The following is a 23,112-nucleotide window of genomic DNA, read 5'->3' as shown; positions in this document are numbered from 1 at the left end:
ATTTGAACATTAGATAGTTGATACTAACAAAGTACTGCTTTAAAATATATACAATTCGCCTTTGAACAATATGGGTTTGAACTGGAAAGTTTTTTGGAAACTTGTGACAATTTGAGAAAACTCGATGAAAAACCATAGCCTAGAAACATCAAAAAACTTAAGAAAAAGGTATGTCATGAATGCATAAACTATATGTAGCTACTAGTCTATTTTATCCATTTACTATCAAAAAATATATACAAATCTATTATAAAAAGTTAAAATTTATCAAAACTTATACACACACTTACTTAACAGATCATATATGGAACCATTCATAGTCGACAGAAATGTTAACAAATGTAAAGAAATAATATTAAATCACAACTGCATAAAATTAAATGTAGTACATACTGTACTTTCAGAGCTATCTCCTGTTGCTATTGCAATGAGCTCAAATATTGAGAGTATTGGCTTAAAACACTAAGTGACACTAATCGTACGTGACAAACATGAATGAGCAGTTCATCTCTCCAGAAAATTGCATACTGCAGTAAAAAGTGACCTCTCCCGGTTCTTGCATATTTTTCATTGAGTTTAGTACAGTACTGTAAACCCTGGATAAAACCATGCAGCCCATACAAAATACCACTACTGATGCTGGAAGTGCTCCTCATAAGCAGAGAAAAGTCATGACATTATAGGAAAAAATTCAATTGCTATATACAGTAAACTGAGGTCTGGTGCTGTGGTTCCTTGTCATTTCCAGATAAATGAATCCAGTATAGGGACCATTGTAAAAGAAGAAAAGGAAATTCACAAAGCCATTGCTGCACCTACACCAGCAGGCACAAAAACTTTGCATTCTGGGAAATACCTTTTTATCTCATATTGAAAATGTAGCTTTTATGTGGGTGCCGGATTGCTGTAAGAAAGGCATGTTAGAGTCTTTCTTATATATTCTAATATGATTCAAGAAAAAATAAAGTCATTCTGCAACAACTTAAAGCAAAAGAAGGTGAAGGATCTAAAGCTGGAAAATTTAATGCCAGCAAAGGATGGTTTGATAATTTTAGGAAGAGGTTTGGCTTTAAAAATGTCATGATAACAGAAGCAGCAGCTTCTGCTGACCAAGAGACAGCAGATGAGTTCCCAGATGCCATTAAGAAAATCATTGAGAAGAAAGGATTATCTGCCTGAATAGGTTTTTAATGCAGATAAAAGTTCCCTATTCTGGGGGGTGGGAGGAGGGAAGCCACAAAGGACATTTATTAGCAAGGAAGAGAAGAAAGCATCAGGATTTAGGGCAGGAAGGGATAGGTTAACTCTACTGTTTTATGCAAGTGCAGTTCAGTTGATGACCAGAGCTGTCCTTATCTATAAAGATGCTAACCCATGAGCCTTGAAGGGAAAAGATAAACACCAGCTGCCAGTCTTTTGGTTGTACAACAAGAAAGCCTAGACAGTTGAGAACACTTTTTTCTGGATTGGTTCCATCAATGGTTTGGTCCCAGATGTCAGGAAGTACCTTGCCAGTAAGGGATTGCCTTTTAAAATTCTTTTGATATTGGAACATGCCTCTGGCCACCCAGAACCCCATGAGTTAAACACTAAAGGTAATGGTCTACTTGCCCCCAAACACAATATCTCTAAGGCAGCTTCTAGATCAGGGGTCATAACCACATTTAAGGTTCATCACACAGTACTCTACGGAAAGGATTGTCAACGCAATGGAAGAGAATCGCAATAGGAAGAACATCATGAAAAACACTATGGAAGAGAACCTCAACAGAAAATCATGAACGTCTGGAAGGATCACACCACTGAAGATGCCACTGCAGGAAAAGCCATGAAAGCCATCAAGCCTGAAACAATAAATTCCTGCTGGAGAAAACTGTGTCCAGATATTATGCGTGACTTCACAGGATTTATGACAGAGCCAATCAAGGAAATCATGAAAGAGACTGCAGATATGGCAAAAAAGGTGGGAGTGGGTAGGTGAAAGGTTTTCAAGATATGGATCTTGGAGAAACTTAAGAGCTAATAGACATCACACCAGAGGAATGAACAGAAGACAACTTGATGGAAATGAGCGCTTCTAAACCAGTGCCATATGATGAGGAAGAAGACGTAGAAGAAACAGTGCCAGAAAATAAATTAACATTAGACAATCTGGTAGAAGAGTTCCCATTATTCAAGACTGCTTTTTTCACTTTTGTGAATGGACCCTTTTATGATATATAGGCACTGAAACTAAAGCAAACGGTATAAGAATTAATACCATATAGAAACATTTTTAGAGAAATGAAAAAGCAAAAATGTAAGATAGAAATTATGACATAAAATTACACCAAGTGTGCCTGCCTCTCCTGCCTCCCCTTCCACCTCCTCCATCTCTTCTGCCTGTCATCCCTGAGACACTAAGACTAGCTCCTTCTCTCCCTCCTCCTACTCAACATCTAGATGACAAGGACAAAGACCTTTATGATGATCCACTTAATGAATAGTAAATATATTTTCTCTTCCTTATAATTTTTTAAATAACATTTTCTTTTCTATATCTAGTACTTTATTGTAAGAATACAGTATATAATACATATTACATACAAATATGTGTTAATTAACTATGCTTATCAGTAAGGATTCTAGTCAACAGTAGACTATCAGTAGGTAAGTTTGTGGCTATTAGTAAGTTAAATTATATGCAGATTTTCCACTGTGCAGGGAGTTGGTTCCCCTAACCCCAGCATTGTTCGGTCAACTGTAATGGTATTATAGTTATATTAAGAGAGTCTGTTTTTCAGATATACACAAAGTATTACCAAAGAAACAATATGATAACTAGTTTAGATTTGTTATGTATTATTATCACATTGCAAAAATTGTTCACATAAGGTCTCTCCCATTATACTATACATCTGTAGAGGGGATAGACTTTTAAAAAGTAATCTTAAGTATCTCTAATGCCTGATATGCAGAAAATGATTAATAAATGCTTGCTAAATGCAACCACTATCAAAGGGTTTCTTACCACACATACATTATTTCTTTTCTTTTATCCTCACTTTCTCTTCCTCTCTCCATGCTTTAAAGCATACAAATAACACAGACACTTACTTCTTGGTCCTGTCGTTGGTCTCTTGCTTAGAAATACTAATTCTGAACCATATAATTAGCCAACCACATGATCCAGCATCATACAACACTGAGACACCTCAAAAAATCATTGCAAGCCTTGTTATTTCAAGAGTCAGGTAGATATCAAACCTATGCTTATTAACTGGAATACTATGCCAATCTGAAAATATATGGAAAATAATCTGCTAGGCATTTTATCTTCCCAAAAAGCACTAATAATTTCAAGCCTGTCAAATTCCCCAAATGGAATGGAAAGCCTAAACTGTCATATTGATATAAATGATGCTAGAGGACTTAATCTAACAATACTGAAAGAGCTTCTCACTAAAATTCAACATGAAAGAAGAAAATCCATAATACCACTGCAAATCTAAGACAAACTTTCTAATCAAATGCCAGAATCTGAAATGAGAAATATAATCAATGACCTGAAAACAGTTTGGAAAACAACAAAACAAACAAAGAAAAAACCTATCTCCAAATCCACAAGCCTGAATGCTTAGAACAGTAGCAGGCAAACTCCAATCTGCAAGCCAAATCTTACTACCACCTGTCTTTGTAAATATTTACACAGAACACTGTCAAACCCATTCATTTAAGTTTTAGCATTACGAAGGCAGAGGCAGAATTGAGTAGTCACAACAATAGAGACCAACCACATAGTATGTAAAGCTAAAAATATTTATCATCTGACCCTTCACAGAAAATGACCCACCCTCCCTACAGATCTCAGAAAGGGATTCTACTAGCACCCAAATGAAGACCAGATCAGATCAAGGATAACTCATATACTTTCTATACTTACCTGGCTAGATTGCTAGACCTGGCTAGACTACTCTTCTTTTAGGATAAGTAAAAACTAAAAGTCCACTAGGGTAATTAGGATAATAAAATGCAGCATAAGAGAAAAAAACATTTCTCTGTGGAGAAAAAAGAATTACTATAAAAATTAGAAGAAAATTTTAGGAAAACGTATGGCCTCTTTCTTTAGTAGCATTTGAGATGATCACAACTGCTTAAAACAGAAGCAGAAAGCCATAAAAGAGAAAAGGCTAAGATAAAACAACAATACAAGGAGATATAATAACAAAATGAGCTAAATAAAAAATACAGCAGCAGAATCAAGCCTAAATAGAAGGTTGGAAAAAGCATGACTGTCACTGTAGAACTTTTATATAAAAATTACATGGGATACTAAATTAGAATCTAAGGACCACTAGATGGGAGTGGAATAGGGGTACCAAATGACTTGGCCTCAGCAGATTATGGAATTTTAAAATACTTAAAAATTTTTAAATGGGCTTAAAAATCTGATGATAATCTAAAAGAAAAAATGCAAATACTCTAGATCATCTGGATAAATGGACAATGTTAATTTGTGAAATGGCTAAAACTGGCATCCAGTATTACTTTAACTGTACCAAAGAGAAAGGTAAGTGATAAAAGTATACATCAATAATAAATTCTGGGCAAATCAAATCATGACACACTGTAGGAATGAATGTTTACAGTAGCTGGAATATAGAAAATTGGCAGGAAAACAAGTTATCATATGACACTTAGACACAGTAGTAGAGTAAAACTAAATTAAAAAAACTTCAACCAAAGAGCAGTCTATCAATAGTAATTTAATTTCAGCAAATAACATATCTGCCAAATTAACACTGAGTTTCACTGATTTTTGTACTTCTCTTGGTTTGGCTGTCTAGCTTTATAACAGCATGTAAGACCTTACAGCTGGTTTATCATTTACACATTTAAATAATAGTATATAATAAAAGTAGTTTAAGCCAACAATGGAACTTTTGGGAATTTTTTTCCCCTTTAAAAGAATCCAAATATTTCAGAGGTCAGGAATTGAAAAGAAAAAAAAGAAAAAAAAAAAGAATCCAAATATTGTGAAAGTCTATAAAATACTCATCATTTATAATCACAAAATACAATTTTCCAGGCTTTTAAAAAAAGTGAGACACAGAACTTTCACTTTTAACAATGTGACAAACTAGGTTATATATATATATAATATTTTCTATTTATGTTATTTTTGTTAGAAATTAATTTTAAAGAAACATTAAAAAGTGAAACAATAGGAAATAGATGCGAACCATGTTTTAAACTGCAACCTAAGAAAATCAACTGAAAAGAATATATTTGGGACAACTGGGGAACTTCAATATAGAATGAATAAATGTTAAGAACTACTAAATTCTAGGATTCTACAATTATGGCAGAATTACCAGAATGAAAGGACTGAAAGTGTCATAGAATCTAATTCACATCTCCTATTTGGATTGCTTCTATAATAGTGAATAATTTCTCCATCTAGTAATAGGGAATTTCTCAGCTCCTGAGACAATCCATTCCAAATCAGCTCACCTATCATTATTAGAACTTCTTGATGAACGATGAGGTAAAATAATAATATTGCCTATAAATAGGAGCAGGACCATTTAATAAATGCTTCTGTCTACTGCCCTTGTTTGGAGGGGAGTCAATCTTGACACCAATACTACTAAAACCTGAAATTGTATACCATATTACTACATTAATTAAAAGAAAGCAAACAAAACTTATTCATAAGAATGCCCCTGATAAGCACTCTGGATAAGTTACCCTTCTAAATGTAAATAAATACCTGGCATCTCCTGGAATGTCCTTTCAGAAATCTTTCAGAATTGAAAATGCCTGCTAAATTAATCCCTAAGGAATTATTCCCTAATGAATATACAATGTACATTCCTACTGAACTCTTACCCTGTAATAAATATACTTACCTCCTGTGCATCTCTTGCTGCCTTTGCATCATCCTCATTATAACGGTTACAGTTGTACCTTAAAAAAATTAAGAGAATTCCATAAAGAAACAGACCAATGAAAAGGAACAAAATTTTAACCTAGATTTAGAAATTACCTAAAACCAACATTCTCTTTTATAACAGATAAACTGAGATGTTAAAATAGCCAGGGTTCTACTGTTACAATGATAGAATTAGCAGGCTGAAAGGACCTGAAAGTGTTGCTGAATCTAATCTACACAGCGTTTGAATCCTCTCTATTAATAGTGGATCAGTTCTCTACTTGGTAATAGGAAATTTCCCACCTCCTGAGGCAGTCCACTCCAAAACAGCTGATCTGTAATAATCATTAGAAAAACATGGTCATTCTAGAACTTTCACTGACCATAGTCTGAATTTCTAACTCAAGTTTTTAAGGAAGAGATCATCTTATTTCCTAGGTCATTTGTTACTTAGGCAAATATTCCCAACTTTTCACAGTTACAAACTTTCTTATCTGCTCTTTTATAAAAATCAAAGACAATCAATAGTTGATGGCCTACCCAAAAGAGACACTGTGCTATGTGCTTTACATGCTATTATAGTTTATTAAGTGTCACTGAAGGTCAGGTGCAGTGGCTCACGCCTGTAATCCTAGCACTCTGGGAGGCCATGGTGGGAAGATCACTTGAGGTCAGGAGTTCCAGACCAGCCTGAGCAAGAATAGGACCCCCATCTCTACTAAAAATAGTAAAAATAAGCCCGGCATGGTGGTACATGCCTGTAGTCCCAGCTACTTGGGAGGCTGAGGCAGGAGGATCACTTAAGCCCAGGAGTTTGAGGTTGCTATGAGCTAGGCTGACGCCATGGCACAATAGCCTAGGTGACAGAGCAAGACTCTGTCCTGAAAAAAAAGTCACTGAAAACTGAATGATATACAAAATGCCAAATGCCCAAAGAACCAGCGCAGAGTGGAGATGACTAAGACTGGCACTTCCCTTGTCTTCGTTATCATATCTCTTTTATGGGAGCCCTACATTATGGGAGCAGCTATTTATTGAGCGCTTACTACATACCAGCACTTGCTAAGAACTTTAAGTGTATTAACATATTTAATCCCCTCAAACACCCTATGAAATATGTATTATTATCCTGATTGAGCAGATGAAGAATAAGATTTAGAGAAGATAAGTAACATACTTTAAGGTCACATAACTAAAAAATTTCAGAGCTGGGAAGTAAACTTTTGCTTGTCTGTCAAATGAGGCTCATGCTCTTAACCAACAGGTATACCACTCACATGCTATTGTTATGTCTTTGGAATCATTTAATGGAGATCATTTTAGATCTAAAGGAAGAATTTTGAGTTTAAATCTTGTTAAATTGGAGCTGTTTCAGTTTGTCAAATTCTTCAGGATTTAACAGTCCAGAGTTAAATATCAAATCTTTTTTTGATATTAACCAAAAACACATTTAAGATTCTTAAACAATTCTTCAAGCAAATCATCAATAAACCTGACCAGGAAAGCAGTATATACTTAATACAGTAGGGAAAAAAAGATTGAGAACACCACCTTTCACAGCAAGCCTTTAAAGCATTTCATAAGGAAAACACAAATCCATTATCTGTACTCCAAAAAATGGTCAATTAATGCCAAATATCCATGCTTTATATTCATTGCCTAGACCACAAACTTCTCAGTCCACACTGAAATACTTCGCTGAAATCTAGAAAACATCCCCATATCTATCGTTCTAGTGATACCATTTGATTCTGGGATTTCACATGAGAAAAATTAAGTTATGTGGTTCTTATGTAGTTTGTGGAACCAATCACAAATTTTGGAAGTTTGGGATTACATTTTATGCTTCCAGTACCAAAGGTATTTCTCTATTTTACATATTAGTCAGAAATAACCAAAAATGGCCCACTGATCTCATTTTAAAGTTTTTAAAGTAACCTGGATAGCAATTTGCTTGGGTCGGGAGATTTATTATTAATTTCCCCTTAGCTGGGATTACAAACCTCTGTTGGCAATAATTACCATACTCAACCTAGCCCAAAGATTGCTTCCCTTGACTTTTACTTGTCAACTACTAATCTCTCTCCTTCCTATCTGATGTATTTTTAAAAACTTTCCTTCTCATTTATTTTTTAACATTATCTAGAAGCCTCAACTCATTCTGGACTTTACCCTGCCAACATTATTAAGGATTTTAAGGCCAGGAAGGCAAATATTTAGGATTCATCTATACTTCTAACTCAGGTGACTGATAGTGCTACTTGGAATGCTATTTTGAGGATTGTGAGGCCTTTTCAGATATAAACAGGAAAGCATAGCATGGTTTACTTGCAATGTCAGCATGGGTAAAGACAAGACACAGGTAGCACTTCTGACACCCCTGGTCCAAGCTATTGTTCATTCTTCTGTATCCATCATTTGTTCTGTACCCTTTTCAAGGGTATAAATACACCTTACTTAAAATCTGAGCTACAATTAGAGATGTCACTACACAAACATATACTAGGTTGGTGCACAAGTAATTGCGGTTTTGGCATTGTTGAAATTTGCTGTTTGATATTGGAATACATTCTTTTTTTTTTTTTTGAGACAGAGTCTCACTTTGTTGCCCGGGCTAGAGTGAGTGCCGTGGCATCAGCCTAGCTCACAGCAACCTCAAACTCCTGGGCTTAAGCGATCCTACTGCCTCAGCCTCCCGAGTAGCTGGGACTACAGGCATGAGCCACCATGCCCGGCTAATTTTTTTGTATATATATTTTTAGTTGGCCAGATAATTTCTTTCTGTTTTTAGTAGAGACGGGGGTCTCACTCTTGCTCAGGTTGGTCTCGAACTCCTGACCTCGAGCGATCCACCCGCCTCGGCCTCCCAGAGCTAGGATTACAGGCGTGAGCCACCGCGCCCGGCCCTGGAATACATTCTTAAATGTGGTTATGTCATGCATCATTTTAATGTGCATTTCTTGCTTTATCTTTTTTGCTAATGACTTATTACTTGCTGTTTATTTTTATATTTATTTTAGACTATGGAAATGATGTTAGACAGCAAATTCGAGTGATTTTCTTATTTGAGTTCAAAATAGGTCTTAAAGCAGTGGAGACAACTTGCGACATCAATAACTTGCAACTGCTAATGAACGTACAGTGCAGTGGTGGTACAAGAAGTTTTGCAAAGGAGCCTTGAAGATGAGGAGCGCAGTGACCAGACATCATAAGTTGACAACAATCAATTGAGAGCAATCATTAAAGCTGATCCTCTTACAACTACATGAGAAGTTGCTGAAGAACTTGACATCAACTATTCTACAGTCATTCGGCATTTGAAGCACATTGGAAAGATGAAAAAGCTCATGAGCTGACCAAAAATCAAAAATATCGTCATTTTGAAGTGTTATCTTCTCTTATTGTACGTTTCTCAATTGTACGTATTGTATTGTCCATTTCTCAATCCGATTGTGATGTGTGATGGAAAGTGGATTTTATATGACAACCAGAGACAACCAGCTCAGTGGGTGGACTGAGAAGAAGCTCCAAAGCACTTCCCAAAGCCAAACTTGCACCAAAAAAAGGATGTGGTCTCTGTTTGGTGGTCTGCTGCCAGTTTAATCCACCACAGCTTTCTGAATCCGGGTGAAACCATTATAGCTGAGAAGTATGCTCAGAAAATCCATGAGATACACCGAAAACTGCAATGCCTGCAGCTGGCACTGGTCAACAGAAAGGGCCCAATTCTTCTCCAGGACAATGCCCAACTGCATGTTGCACAACCAACGCTTCAAAAGTTGCACAAATTGGGCTACAAAGTTTTGCCTCATCCACATATTCACCTGACCTCTCGCCAACGACTGACACTTCTTCAAGCATCTCGACAACTTTTTGTAGGGAAAATGCTTTCACAACCAGCAGGATGCAGAAAATGCTTTCCCAGAGTTCATCAAATCCTGAAGCAAGGATTTTTATGCTACAGGAATAAACAAACTTATTTCTCGTTGGCAAAAATGTGTTGATTGTAATGGTTCCTATTTTGATTAATAAAGATCTGTTTGTGCCTAGTTATAATAATTTAAAATTCATGGTCCAAAACTGCAATTACTTTTGCACCAACCTAAATACCTGTTTAAAAAGTATACGGTGAATTTAATTTCTGGGAACACACTGATCCTCCAGTTTGCCTTCTTAAAATCTAGAGTATTTGCCTGGCTAAACCCCAAATACCCTTTCTTGGCTCTGACAGTGGCACAATTTCTTCATTTCCACTTAATCAATCAGTTCTTACCTGGCTTAGAATTAATTTCAGAGAAGTGACCCCTCTTACTATTACTTTAATTAACACAACTAATGAAAGTTCCAACAAAACTAAAAGGGAAGACTCGCCATTGTTTTAAGTTCAGATCTTCTTCATCTTGTCTTAAACCTGTAATCTTTTCCCTCCCATAAACCCTCGATAAAGCAGTCAGAATAACGAGATAATGTATGCAAAGCACATGATACAGAGCCTTCTCATCTAAGTTATAGCTCTAATCATGTCATTCCCACTTAAAATCCTTCTGATAATATCCAGACTACTGTAGGCCCCAGTCTACTTTCCTGTTTCCCACAACTAACCAGCGGAAACAAACTCAAATTCCAATAGACAACAGGCATATAACACAAATCAGTGAAGTGGGTCATCTGCATATTATATAAAAACACTCAGAAATATTTTTGCTTTTATGAGGCAATGTGTTAGCTACCATTTTTCTCGAAACTTAAATGATCCTCAGTCTAACTTGCATTTTTCCAAACAAGTAAGAAATAGGCATGCAACAAAGGTATGTTATCACTAAATGAAAAACAATGGTGCCGTGTGATTACATGCAAATATTAAGCTTCAGTCTTGGGGAAACATATCAAAGTGGAAAGTAAAGGCCCCATCTAGATGACTGCTACTCAGTTCTAGGTGACTGCTGCCAAACAGGAATGTAAGCCCGCTCCTAAGTTTCAAAGAGAAGCTAAAAATATGGGTTTTGTTGGGCAATTTCCCAATTTTCAAAGTTTGGGACTAACTTTCTAATGATGTACAGAGTAAATAAAACACACCTTGCAGTTTGGGTTTTGCTAACTGCCTCCTAGTTTTCAACTTTTGCCTAGAGAGACATATCTGAAAATGCACCTCTTCTTTGAAAAAGGCATGTACTTTCATATCACTCTACCATTCCTCATGCTGCAACTTTTTCATTGCCTACCAGTTTTTTAACTAATGAACTCTTACTGTTTCTTAAAGTTCATCTCAATTGTTACCTGCTCTATGAAATATGCCTAACTAACCCCTCTCTGTGGATATCTTGCATATAAAACACTGATCATACACTGTATTTATTTATTTAGCTCCCCAGTTAGATGGTAATCCCTATAAGGTAGAAATTTTATTCATAATTCGTGGCACATATTGCGTACTTATGTGAACATATTCTCCTCCCTTCATTTCCCCAACCTACCAGGCAGATCCATGTGGTTCCCAAGGGCCAAGACACACCCAGCAAAACTCTGCTTTACAGTTCTGGTTACGACAGACCATGTGATTACAACCGCCATCCTTCTCAATTGTGACATGGCATTTAGGACATTCCTATGAAGAGAAACTATAAAGTTGGTGTCAATGCTACACTAGGTTGTATTACTACCATTGAAGAGAAGCCAGTTTCAGATTCAGTTTATTTTTAAATACCATATTTATTGTGGTTAATACATGTAAAGCACTTAGAACAGTGTCAAACACTTAATAAGTACTACTAAAAATGAGCTGTTAGTCAGGCACAGTGGCTCACACCTGTAATCCTAGCACTTTGGGAGGCACACACAGAAGGATTGCTTGAGACCAGCCTGAGCAACATAGCGAGACCCCGTCTTCACAAAAAATACAAATTTCACTGGATGTGGTGGCACATGCCCAGAGTCCAAGCTACTCAGGAGGCTGAGGCGGGATGATCCCTTGAGCCCAGGGGTTTCAGGCTGCAGTGAGCTATGATCGCACCACTGCACTTCAGCCTGGGTGACAGAGACAGACCCAGTCTTAAGGGGAGGGGGAAAAAGCTAGTACCATTATTATTACTAGCTTTTAAGATACAACAATTTAAGGTGTTTTTGGTTTTTTTTGTTGTTGTTGTTTTTTTAATTTAGAGATGAAGTCTTGCTATGTTGCCCAGACTAGAATGCAGTGGCTATTGACAGGCCCAATCAATCATAGGGCACTATAGCCTTGACCTCCTAGACTCAAGTGATCCTCCCACCTCAGCCTCCTGACAGCTGCGACTATGGGAATATACCACCGTGCCCGGCTAGAAGTTTTTAAAAGTAGGGCTGAGGAACAAAAACATTTTAAGTACTTTTAATCATACACATAGTAATAATAGTTTTTTGAGAGGGTAAAACTTGTTCATGTAAATATACATTTAGTGTCATCTAAAAATAATTATTGAGTACTCCCTATATCCCATGCACTGCTCCTAGTGTTTTGTATGTATCAACTCACAATTCTTACAGTGGTGCTACTCCTACTTCCATTTGTCAGATGAATAAACTAAGGGAGGGAAAAATAGTAAAGAAACTAGTCCAAGAACACATAGGTAATAAATGGTAAAGTAAGGATCCAAACCCAAGCAACCTGACCTCAAGAGTCAGGCAAGTAGAAAATCAGGCCTCAATTGGTAAATTTATTTAGAGGCTATTGAATTTCCCAACTTTCACCTGCCAAATACCCATGTTTTAAATTCTTTACATTTGGCTTATTAACTACTATGCTACAGAGATCATGTTAGATTGTTTTTTCCCAAGTCCATACCATTTTCTTGGTTGCTAGGTAAGCCAAAGTCACTGTCCTATAGGCCTACTGGTTTTTACTTCTGAAAAATCTAGAAAAATCAGCCTTTTTTTTTTTTTACTAAAACTATAAATAAGATGTAAATATCTTGTATTTTTACTATATTTGCTGTAATTGTGCTTGATATCTGTAACCCCCACAAGGAGGAAACATCACCTACTATATTATTACTTGCATAATTTGGCTTTGTGAGATAGACTGCAGTGCCCATAAACTAGCAATTTTCAACAGGCCAACATGGCAATCTTTTATTATATATTGTAAATCAAATTTTTAAAATCATCCACATAAGAAATTTTACATTCTCCCAAACAAGGAAATTTGAGGAATAAAATGTTTCATTCTACATTTCTTTGTTATAATTAACCAAATAGTATTAAGCCCTCAAAATGTTCAACAATCTGTTTAAAGAGCTAATAACAATCATAAATGCTTCTAAAACCTCTTCAGAGAAAAACCCTTCAGTTTCATCTCAAAACTATCAAGTAACTAAATTTGTTATTACAAATTGCCATTCTTCCTTGGTAATCTACCATCTAAAACAAAGTCAAATACATCCAAGCCTGCTCCCTATTTTAATCACCCTGGGGGCTTAAAGTATTTGGAGATTTCTCTAGATATAGAAAGGTTATTATTTAACCAAACTATTTAGTGAAAATATAACTGCCCTATGCTAAATACTAGTTTGTTTGTTTGTTTGTTTGTTTGTTTGTTTGTTTTAGAACACATTAAAGGATCCTGGGACTTTAAAGAACATTCCTGGTGGGAAAATCTTTAATTTTCAAAAAGAAATGCTTGGCTAGGAATTTTTTTTTAAATAACAAAAGTGGTAACCACTTCCTGATATTACAGTATATTTACTAAGGTTTTCTTGAGGGACATGAGTTATGCATATTGTGATGGTTTTAGAGAATACAAAAATATTAATTTCTACCAGGTATTCCTCAAAGATTTGGGCATTTGTTTTACGTGACAGGATTCACTGCTTCACTGCTAATACTTTCTGGGAGACAGAAATGTACACTTAAGCCTTAAATGTAAGTATGTAAGATATATACTTAAAATTGTGTGTTGGCCTTCATTGTTTAAGCATGTCTTACTCTTATCATTATCCTGTGACTGAGTGAAGGACAGTACGAAACTGTAATACTACTGGTCAAACTCAGCATTCTTTACAGTATCATCTTCATATGCAAAAGACAATACCAAAAATGAATAGTCCATGAATCATCCTATCATTCATTACTACCGTCACTTACAGGATTGATATTTATACAATTTTTTGTTAAGAGACTGGCTGGTACACAATTGGAATTCAAATGTGTGCTTAGTGATAGTGAAGAAGGGTGTGCAAGATTATTTGCACTTATAAGATATCTGTCTAGGGTTAAGGAAATGGTTCATGATCATAAAGAGTCTAGCATTTTGAAACTAGTATCATAAGCAATGTATAATGTAATTAAAAACAAAAAACCAAGGGAGACCCATAATACCCCAGAATTTCCACTTTTCAGGAGTCAAATCTCTTAATAAAGCATATTTTAGAAGTTTAACATGAAGTAGATTTAAAGAAATTTTTGTCAAGCCCAGTTCAGTTGAAAACTTAACAGTTACTCTGCTCAAATTCTGCCCCTAAAGAATGACTCCTAAAACATAAAACCCTGAGAGTTTACAGCAGAAATGTAAATTAGCTTAATAGAACCAAGCTAGGTAGAGTAAACTCTATAATATATTTGTACACTACAAGGCAGCCAAGCACAAACCCCTGACTTGAAAAATCCTATCACCTTTTCTTCTATAAGAAACTAAGATTTTTCCAATAGAAGAAACCTAAGGCAGAGCATTGTGCATAGTACAGTATTGTGCTCAATACTCTAAAATAAAGTCAAATACTAAAATAAAGGAATATTATTAGTAGGCAAGCATTCTGGGAAAAAAATGGAGAAAAAAGTGAAACAAGGCCTATAACTAGGTAAACTTAATTGCTTCTGCTAATGGTGATGCACTTATCCTTATCAGTTTCATCACTAAGAGTTACTAAAGGAAAAACACCAACCTTTGTGTTGGCTGCAATCCAATTGGAAGTTTCACTGTCATCGTCACACTTTTTAATCCACTTCTTTAACCACTGTTTGAAAACAACAACTTTTAGGATGTAACAAAAGATTTTTTAAAATAGCAAATTACTTCATCACTTAACTACAGTCAAGCTTCAATGTAAAAGCCAATGAATAAGACTTGCTTCCTCTTGAACCAGGAAAATCCTATAGCGGTAATATCCAGTATATATAAGATCAACCAAAGGAGGATTTTTCTCTGGCTGTAACTGAGTGGGGAACCCCTAGGCTGAAGAGAAGCCCAGCTACAAAGTGTGTTATCCCACTAACTACAAAGCTTGTTGAAAAGGTGCCTTAACTATGATTATCCTAATAATAATCAGGAGCTGACTTTACTTATCCTAAGGAATGACCTCTGAATACCTACAGTGATCATCTGAAATGAAAAGGGAAAAATAAAATCTTCTATCTACTATGGACAGATAACAAAATCATCAGCTGTGGTTTTTAGTCATCAAATCTTAGAAGTGTTCCATCATATTATTTAAAAATAAAAATGCCAGACAAACTCACCTTACATTTAACAGGATCATGCCAATTTTCTCCACAGTTAAAGCTGTTAAGTGACACAAAGAGTTAAAAGAATTAAGTTCTACCTACTGTCAGTAAGTAAATCGGCCAACCATTTCATGCTTTATAGTTTCACAGTATTGTCACCATTTCTAGTGACTGGCAAGTACAAGGGCAGGAACCATGTCTTATTTTATAGTTAATTATCTAGAATTTAGTATTAGAATTAGTATGTAGTGGATACTAAGTACATATGAAATGAAGAATGACTATAAGCATGAAGACATGCTTTGATGACAATTTCATAACTGTTACTAGAGTGGTTTTACGTTTCAGATTGTATTCAGAACGTCCAATCAGTCCTTCATCAGTGCATATTTAATCTTTTACTTAACACCGCCAATGAAGAGGAAAAGTCTGACTTTATAGGTTAATAATATAACTTAGTACTAATACACAGTACTCAACATATGGGAAGAAGGTCACATCTTTGCATAATTTAAATAAATGAACCTCAGCCCTGTAAAGAGAAATGGAACTGAGCAAGGTATAAAACAAAAGACTACACAATCTCTAAATATATACTGATAATTCATTCCTGTTTTTCTAGGCTCATGGTATATGCACTTGTAAAAAAGGTATAAATTAAGAATAAACACAAACACTTAAGAAAAAATAACCATAAATAGCTTATTAGTTAGCTAATCAAGTAACTTAGAATACCAAAAAATCCTTTGCTAAAGAGAAGAGAGTACCATTGATCTGAATGAAGTCAAGATAATAGTTATCTATTATCCTGAGGACATGGGGAATGGGATGGAGCAGGGAACGAAGGAGCTTAAAATATATGTGTTGTATTTTATTTCTTAAAGAAAACAAAATACTAATTTTGATTAAGATGTGTTGCAGATACATAAGTATCCATTGTTGTAACTCTCTATATGTTTGCAATGTCTGACACTAAAATTCATTGAAAGTAGGTATGAAATCAGAATCTACCTTCTCTTTACAGGGTAAACTCTGAAACAAATAATGTATTTAATCTTTATGAAAATAGGATGTATTTTACACATATTTAATCCCTGAGTTTATCTGCTCTTTTTAGAAATATTACTAATGATGTTTAAATCTAATTCTATAAATATTTGGAGGGGGAAAAAAGGTATAGAATACCAATAAAATATCCATTTGCTAGGACTAGAGACCCTTGGCTTGAGTGGCTTCTCACTCCTAAAGATCCTCAAAGAAACAGAAGATTATCTTAACTTCCAGCATGGTCAGAATGTGTTTATCCCCCAAAATACAAACATTAAAACCTAATCACCAATGTGATGGTATTACAGGAGGTGGGGCTTTGGGGAAGTGGCTAAGTCATGAAGGCAGAACCCTCACAAATAGGATTAGTGCTTTTATAAAGGAGGTCCAAGAGAGCTGCCTTGTCCCTTCCGCCATGTAAGGACGCAGCAAGAAAGCACCATCTATGAACTAGAGAGTGGGCCCTCACCAGACAACAGATCTGCTGGTGCCTTGATCTTGGAACTTCTAGGCCTTCAGAACTGTGAGAAATAAATTTCTGTTGTTTATAAGCCATTCAGTTTATGGTATTTTGTTATAACAGCATAAATGGACTAAGAAACGTGGTCCTGAAAAGTGAGTGTGCTGTTGTAACAAAAACTCAAATGTGAATGCTGATTTGGAACTGGGTAATGGAAAAAAGCTGGAAGAGTTTGGAGGTGCATGCTAGAAAAAGCCTAGATTACCATGAACAAACTGTTAAGGGTGACTCTGATCAGGGTTCAGAAAGAGAGAAGTGCAGATAAAGCCTCAATCATCTTTGGAAAAACCTAAGCAACTGTGAACAGAATATTGGTAGAAATACGGTGATGAGGTCTTGGATGAAAAAGAGGAACATGCTGCTGGAAATTGGAGGAAAGGCCATCCTTTCTGTAAAGCGGCAAAGAAGTGGAGGCTGAATTGTGTTTGTGTCCTATTGTTTTGTGGAAGGTAGGAATGTGTAAGCAATGAAATTGGATATTTGACTAAGAAAATTTCTAAGCAAAGTGCTGAAGATGCAGCTTGGCATCTCTTGAGTGTTTATAGAAAAATGCAAAAGAGAAATGACTTAAAGACAAACTGTTAAAAGGGAATTAGAACTTAAAAATTTAGAAAATTCTCAGCCTACCCACATTGGGAAAAAATGAGAGAGCCTGTTAAAGCAGCCCGAATTAAGACACCCTCTAATACGTGGCATTGGAAATTTCCCAGTAAGTCAAATCTTGAATTCAGAGGCTGAAGAGTAGTATGGTACAGAACTCCTAAAGCCCAAGTTATCAAGAAAACTGGGCCCAGAAGAGCCACAGGAAAACTCTCAGAGGCCAGGTGCGGTGGCTCATGCCTGTAATCCCAGCACTCTGGGAGGCCGAGGCGGGTGGATCGCTCGAGGTCAGGAGTTTGAGACCAGCCTGAGCAAAGGCGAGACCCCGTCTCTACTAAAAATAAAAAGAAATTATCTGGCCAACTAAAAATGTATATAGAAAAAACTAGCCAGGCATGGTGGTGCATGCCTGTAGTCCCAGCTACTCGGGAGGCTGAGGCAGAAGGATTGCTTGAGCCCAGGAGCTGGAGGTTGCTGTGAGCTAGGCTGACGCCACGGCACTCACTCTAGCCTGGGCAACAGAGCAAGACTCTGTCTCAAAAAAAAAAAAAAACTCTTAGTTAAAAAGTACATCCAAGCAACCAAATTTGCCTGCACATTTTGTTTCTAGAAGTTTAAAACTTGACAGAGTAAAGGAAACTTATAGTCCCAGATCTGTAAGTTTGCTCCCATATAAGTTACAGTGGGGCATACAGGAAGATGGACTACAGCTGAATTTTCCCCATAAAAAATATATCTAAAAGTTAGAACATCAAGGAATGAAGAAAAATTATTTAAAATGTGACTTTTTCATCTAATTCTTACTTGAAAGAAATATACACTATTTTAACATCACTCATCCCCCTGCCTGAGGTAAATATTTTTTCTACTATTTTATTACCAAGAATAAACAGAAGAAATAGAAAAGGTATGTGTGCTATTCCCATTTAGGAAAAAATCTGCTTACCAGAATTGGCGCCCACATTTGCAGCGAACAGGTTTAGCATCAGGATATTGAACTTTGACAACATGGTGGCAATCTGGGGCAGGACACCACTTTAATAGTCGATTGCACTGAAAAACAAATTAGAAAATAATAAAATGACAGCAAATTAAGTCATGATGCAAAATTTCCTAGTACACTAATTATTTGTATTGCTTCCCTAGTGTAAAGAGCAAAAGAGTGATGATGACACAAGCATAGAAAAACCTGCTGTAGTCTTCTATAACAATGCTTTGGGATGTACTATTTTTCTAAAATTATTGATCCCTGAAGACCCAGTTTTACAAAATATATCAACTGTCCCTTGTTCTATCTTCAAAATCCCACTGAAAAACTTTAAAACAATTATCCATTATGTGATCATTAAAAAGCATCAATTTATTTATGGTTCTATTTCAGGGTAATTTTCCTAAGATGCAATAAAACCAGATTATGTTCTTAACCAGGGAAGGTATTTTGATGCTACAAAATAGTTAATAAGCTAAAGGATTTACATGCAATTTCTCCTTTTGATCATAAAAAGCTTTTCTCAGAGGAAAAGCCAGTTCTGAATCTACAGGCAAAGACTGCATTTAGTTCCTCAAAAGGAAATATGACTTTTTTTTTCAAATTTTAGAGACACGGTCTTGCTGCTCTGTCACCCAGGCTGGTGTGCAGTGGCACAACCATAGCACACTGTAACCTTGAACTCTTGGGCTCAGGTAATCCTCCCACCTCAGCCTCCTGAGTAGCTGGCACCATAGGTAGACATCAAGATGCCTGGCTAGTTTTTCTTATTTTTGTAGAGAGAGGGTCCCATTAGGGTTGGTCTCAAACTCCTGGCCTCAAGTGATCCTCCCACCATAGCCTTCTAAAGTGCTGGGATAATGGGTGTGAGCCACTGCACCCGACCAGAAATACAACTTTTGTTATGGAACAAAACATGGCTAAAGTAACACTTTGTACCAGAAGTCCGCTGACCATTTCAAAAAATATACTAGTTCTAAAATATGCTGTGTTCCAATTTGATCTCTAACAGAAATAAAAATTATTTTCTAGAATTAAAATACCAAGTTACCCTGATGCTTTCATATGGGGGCTGGCAAACTCTGTAAAGAGCCAGGAAAAAAACTTTGGTTTTGTGGGCCGTAACAGTCACTGTAGCAACTATTCAACCTCACCACTGTAGCACAAAAGCAGTCACAGAACAAATGGGCATGGACAGGTTCCAATAAATGATAGCATTCTTTATTAACAAGATTTACTGATAATGAGACCTATAACTAGCAGAAACAGCGGGGTTAGAATCCCAAACAGGATTAAACATGACATGATTAGTGATCTACTACAATTCTCTGCTAAGCATAAAGAGAAATAAAGGAAGAATATTATAAAAATAATTTTACTAACAGAGCTCAAGATCTATGAAGACAGACCATTTATTGGTTTGTCATATTCCTTTGAGGATAAAGGTATGTTGGTATGCTTTCTAAATATGGGAAAGTGTTTCTTATGGTTGATCAATAAGACTTTCTAAAAAATAGTATTTCTATAAATAAACAGAATTTCTTTTATTAAAAGGAAAACTTAAATCACTTACCTCTACAAAGCTATTTGTTATTAAATGCTGATACTTTAATTTAACTTTTGAATCTGTGATAAGCCGCCTGAAACCAAGAATAAGAATAGTTTATTAGAAAGTTTTCACCCAAGAGTATTTTCCATATTTATAAAATTTCAAAAATTGTTTATGCTATAGCTACAAAAACTGCCCAACTTGAATATACTGAAATGCACATAGACTACCAACAAATGCAACTGTACTAATCAAAATAATAATTTCAAAGTTTCTGTAGTTTTATTTTGATAGACATTTTCTCCATATTTCTTAGATTTTAAATAATCTACTTTTACCTAGTTTTTATTATAGCCTGATGACTTATCAACTATTGCCAAGTTTAGGCCCATTTCAGAGCCTTCTGACTATGATATTATACCTTAAGACAGCAATTCTCAGGCACCTTCCTTCAGACCCCCACCCAAATCAGTGTGTGCAATGAGACAGATGTCGCTGACAGGAGTATTAAGGAATGAATCCAAGTTTTGTGATATCTAAAGCTTACATATTTATATAATTTTGAGGGCCTTCTTCTGAGAGCTCTTGGCAATCGACCAGAAATGCTTATTGATTGCATCCTGGCTTCCTTTGTCCACCTAGAACACTCTAGAATTCACAACAAATTCTAGCACTCACAGGAGCCCATGAAAGTGAGGAATGTTGAAGTTCAAGTTTCATTAGTTCTGTGGTAAATACCCCTCTGAGTATGTTATAAGAAAATGATGTTGAAGCAGGGGACAAAAAAGAATAACCACTGACAAAGCCAGGAAGAATGCTGAATATGTTGAATATGCACGTAGTTCAACCCCAATAAAGTCTTTTAAATGAACAAGATAGTTTTGTATGATCTAAACTCATCTAACGCTAGAGCTTCACATCCTACCTCTTTCCTTCCACAAGCCCCCACCCTGTCCCGTACCACTTTCAGTGTACCCCTGTCACATCCATATTATTATACTTCCTCAAAAACAGCAGGTACCGCCTTTTCTCAGAGGCTTCACATAAGGCTGCCTCCCTTGGAAAGGAAAAAGAAATGGAATATCATGATGGGGCTCTGAGGTGGGACAGCCTAGGTTTGAATACTGGCTTCACAACTCACTAGCTATGAATTGAGGGTAAGTTCTTTGATCGCTCCATAACTCGGGTGACTGATCTGTAAAATACATAGCAGAAAAAGTGTTGTGACACTAGAACAGTGCCTGGCAAATAGTAAGCACTCAATAAATATTAGATGCTATTAGTATTACTTCACTCAGTTAAAATATACTGTTACTCACTCAAAGAAGCCTCTCCTGAGTTCCCACACTCTAGTTGTAGATCCCTTCTCAGTTCTTTTTCTTTCTTTCTTTCTTTTTTTTGTCTTAAAGAGACAGGGTCTCACTATTTTGCCCAGGCTAAACTTAAACTCCTAGGCTCAAATGATCTCCCTGCCTCAGCCTCCTGAGTAGCTAGGACTACAGGTGGGCTTCCCTCTTAGTTCTCATGGCACCTTAAACATCTCCTATATAGAATTTATCATAATTTTAATTAGACAATAATCTGTATTCATTTAATATCTGTCTTCCTGTTCCCTTATCCCCAGTCAAACAGTAAGCTCCATGAAAGGATCCCCTGTGTCTAGCACAGTACCTGGCCAGTAGAAAGTGTTCAGTAAATATGTTTTAAATGAGTAAACCTCCATATTTCACAGATGTTGGAGCTGTGGTCTAAAAATAATTAGTGCATTTGGCAGTTCCTCAAGAAGTTAAGCATACCATTACCATATGACCCAGCAATTCCCCTTTGAGGTGTATATATACTCAGGAAAATTAAAAACAGGTGTTTAATAAAAAACTTGTATACAAATGTTCATATAACAACACAAACTTTTCCACAAAAAGTGAAAACATTCACATAATGAAACATTATTTAGCAATAAAAAGGAATGAAATACTGATTTATGCTACAGCAAGGATAAGTCTTGAAAACATGAAAGTAAGTGAAAGAAGCCAGTCATAAAAGGCCATATATTATGTGATTCCATTTATATAACATGTCCAGAATAGACAAATCCATACAGATAGAAAGATGGTAAGTGGTTGCTAGGGTCTAAGGGAAGGAAAGAATTGAGAGTGACTGCTTAATGGATATGGGGTGATGGAAGTATTTTGGAATTAGGTAGTGGTAACAGGTACACAACATTATGTGTGTACTTAAAGGCCATTGGATTATATATTTTAAAATACAATTGATTCTTGAATAACCTGGGTTTGAACTGCATGGGTTCACTTATACACAGATGTCTTTTCAACCAAACAGGCATCAAAAATATAATGTTCATGGGATGTGAAACCCACACATATGAAGGGTTGACTTTTCATACATATGGGTTGCATAGGGCCAACTGTGGGACTTGAGCGTGAGCAGATTTTCGTACACTTGAAGTGGGGAGTGGGGGTTGTAGAATCAATCTCCCACATATACTGAAGGGCAGCTGTAATTAAAATGGTGAATTTTATATGAATTTTACATCAATTAAAAAATAAGGAAAGCATCAAGCCAAAGTCAGATGCCTTGATTCTTAACACATTGCCACACTAGAAAAAAAAATTGTTTACTTGCGGCCACAGTATTTTATTACAAAATAGAATAAAAACTTCAAAAACAAAACAATCCTTTCTAATTTAATGAAAAAATTGTTATTTTTTATTGTTTTCTGTGTATGAGTTATATGCAAGTTGAAAAATAGTTCTTGCAGCTCGCAAGGTGAAGAGACATGTGAGTTACATATGCTTCACAAGGCCCCAGGCTCAAAACTAGAGTGAGTTAAATCCAACTCTCATGGCAGCAGTTAATGTGTTAAACAAACACATCTATTACCCCTAATGTTTCTCTGATATGACCTTAATGATTTCTTATAGCTGATCCTAGCCTAAAGAGCTGTCTAAACCTGGCATGACCCAGCAGGGCTGGTGAGAGCAAAGGTTAGCCATAGTTATTAG

At 36.0% G+C, this 23,112-nt stretch overlaps 1 protein-coding gene across 1 annotated transcript in view; it reads right to left on the bottom strand.

Moving 5' to 3' along the window:
- ARIH1 (ariadne RBR E3 ubiquitin protein ligase 1) overlaps nt 1-23,112 on the bottom strand; it is a 117,941-nt gene that overhangs the window by 7,165 nt on the left and 87,664 nt on the right. Inside the window, exons 6-11 of the mRNA XM_045531485.1 lie at nt 20,114-20,180; nt 18,499-18,605; nt 15,401-15,443; nt 14,827-14,898; nt 11,389-11,519; nt 5,892-5,949 (exon numbers count right to left, since the gene is read on the bottom strand). Coding sequence (XP_045387441.1) covers nt 5,892-5,949; nt 11,389-11,519; nt 14,827-14,898; nt 15,401-15,443; nt 18,499-18,605; nt 20,114-20,180 — 478 coding nt within the window. The remainder of the gene's footprint in view (nt 1-5,891; nt 5,950-11,388; nt 11,520-14,826; nt 14,899-15,400; nt 15,444-18,498; nt 18,606-20,113; nt 20,181-23,112) is intronic.

The sequence above is a fragment of the Lemur catta genome, chromosome 1 (assembly GCF_020740605.2).
Source record: "Lemur catta isolate mLemCat1 chromosome 1, mLemCat1.pri, whole genome shotgun sequence".
NCBI lineage: Eukaryota > Metazoa > Chordata > Mammalia > Primates > Lemuridae > Lemur > Lemur catta.
The sequence above is the reverse complement of the archived record's forward strand: the minus strand, read 5'-3'. Positions and strand labels throughout refer to the sequence as shown.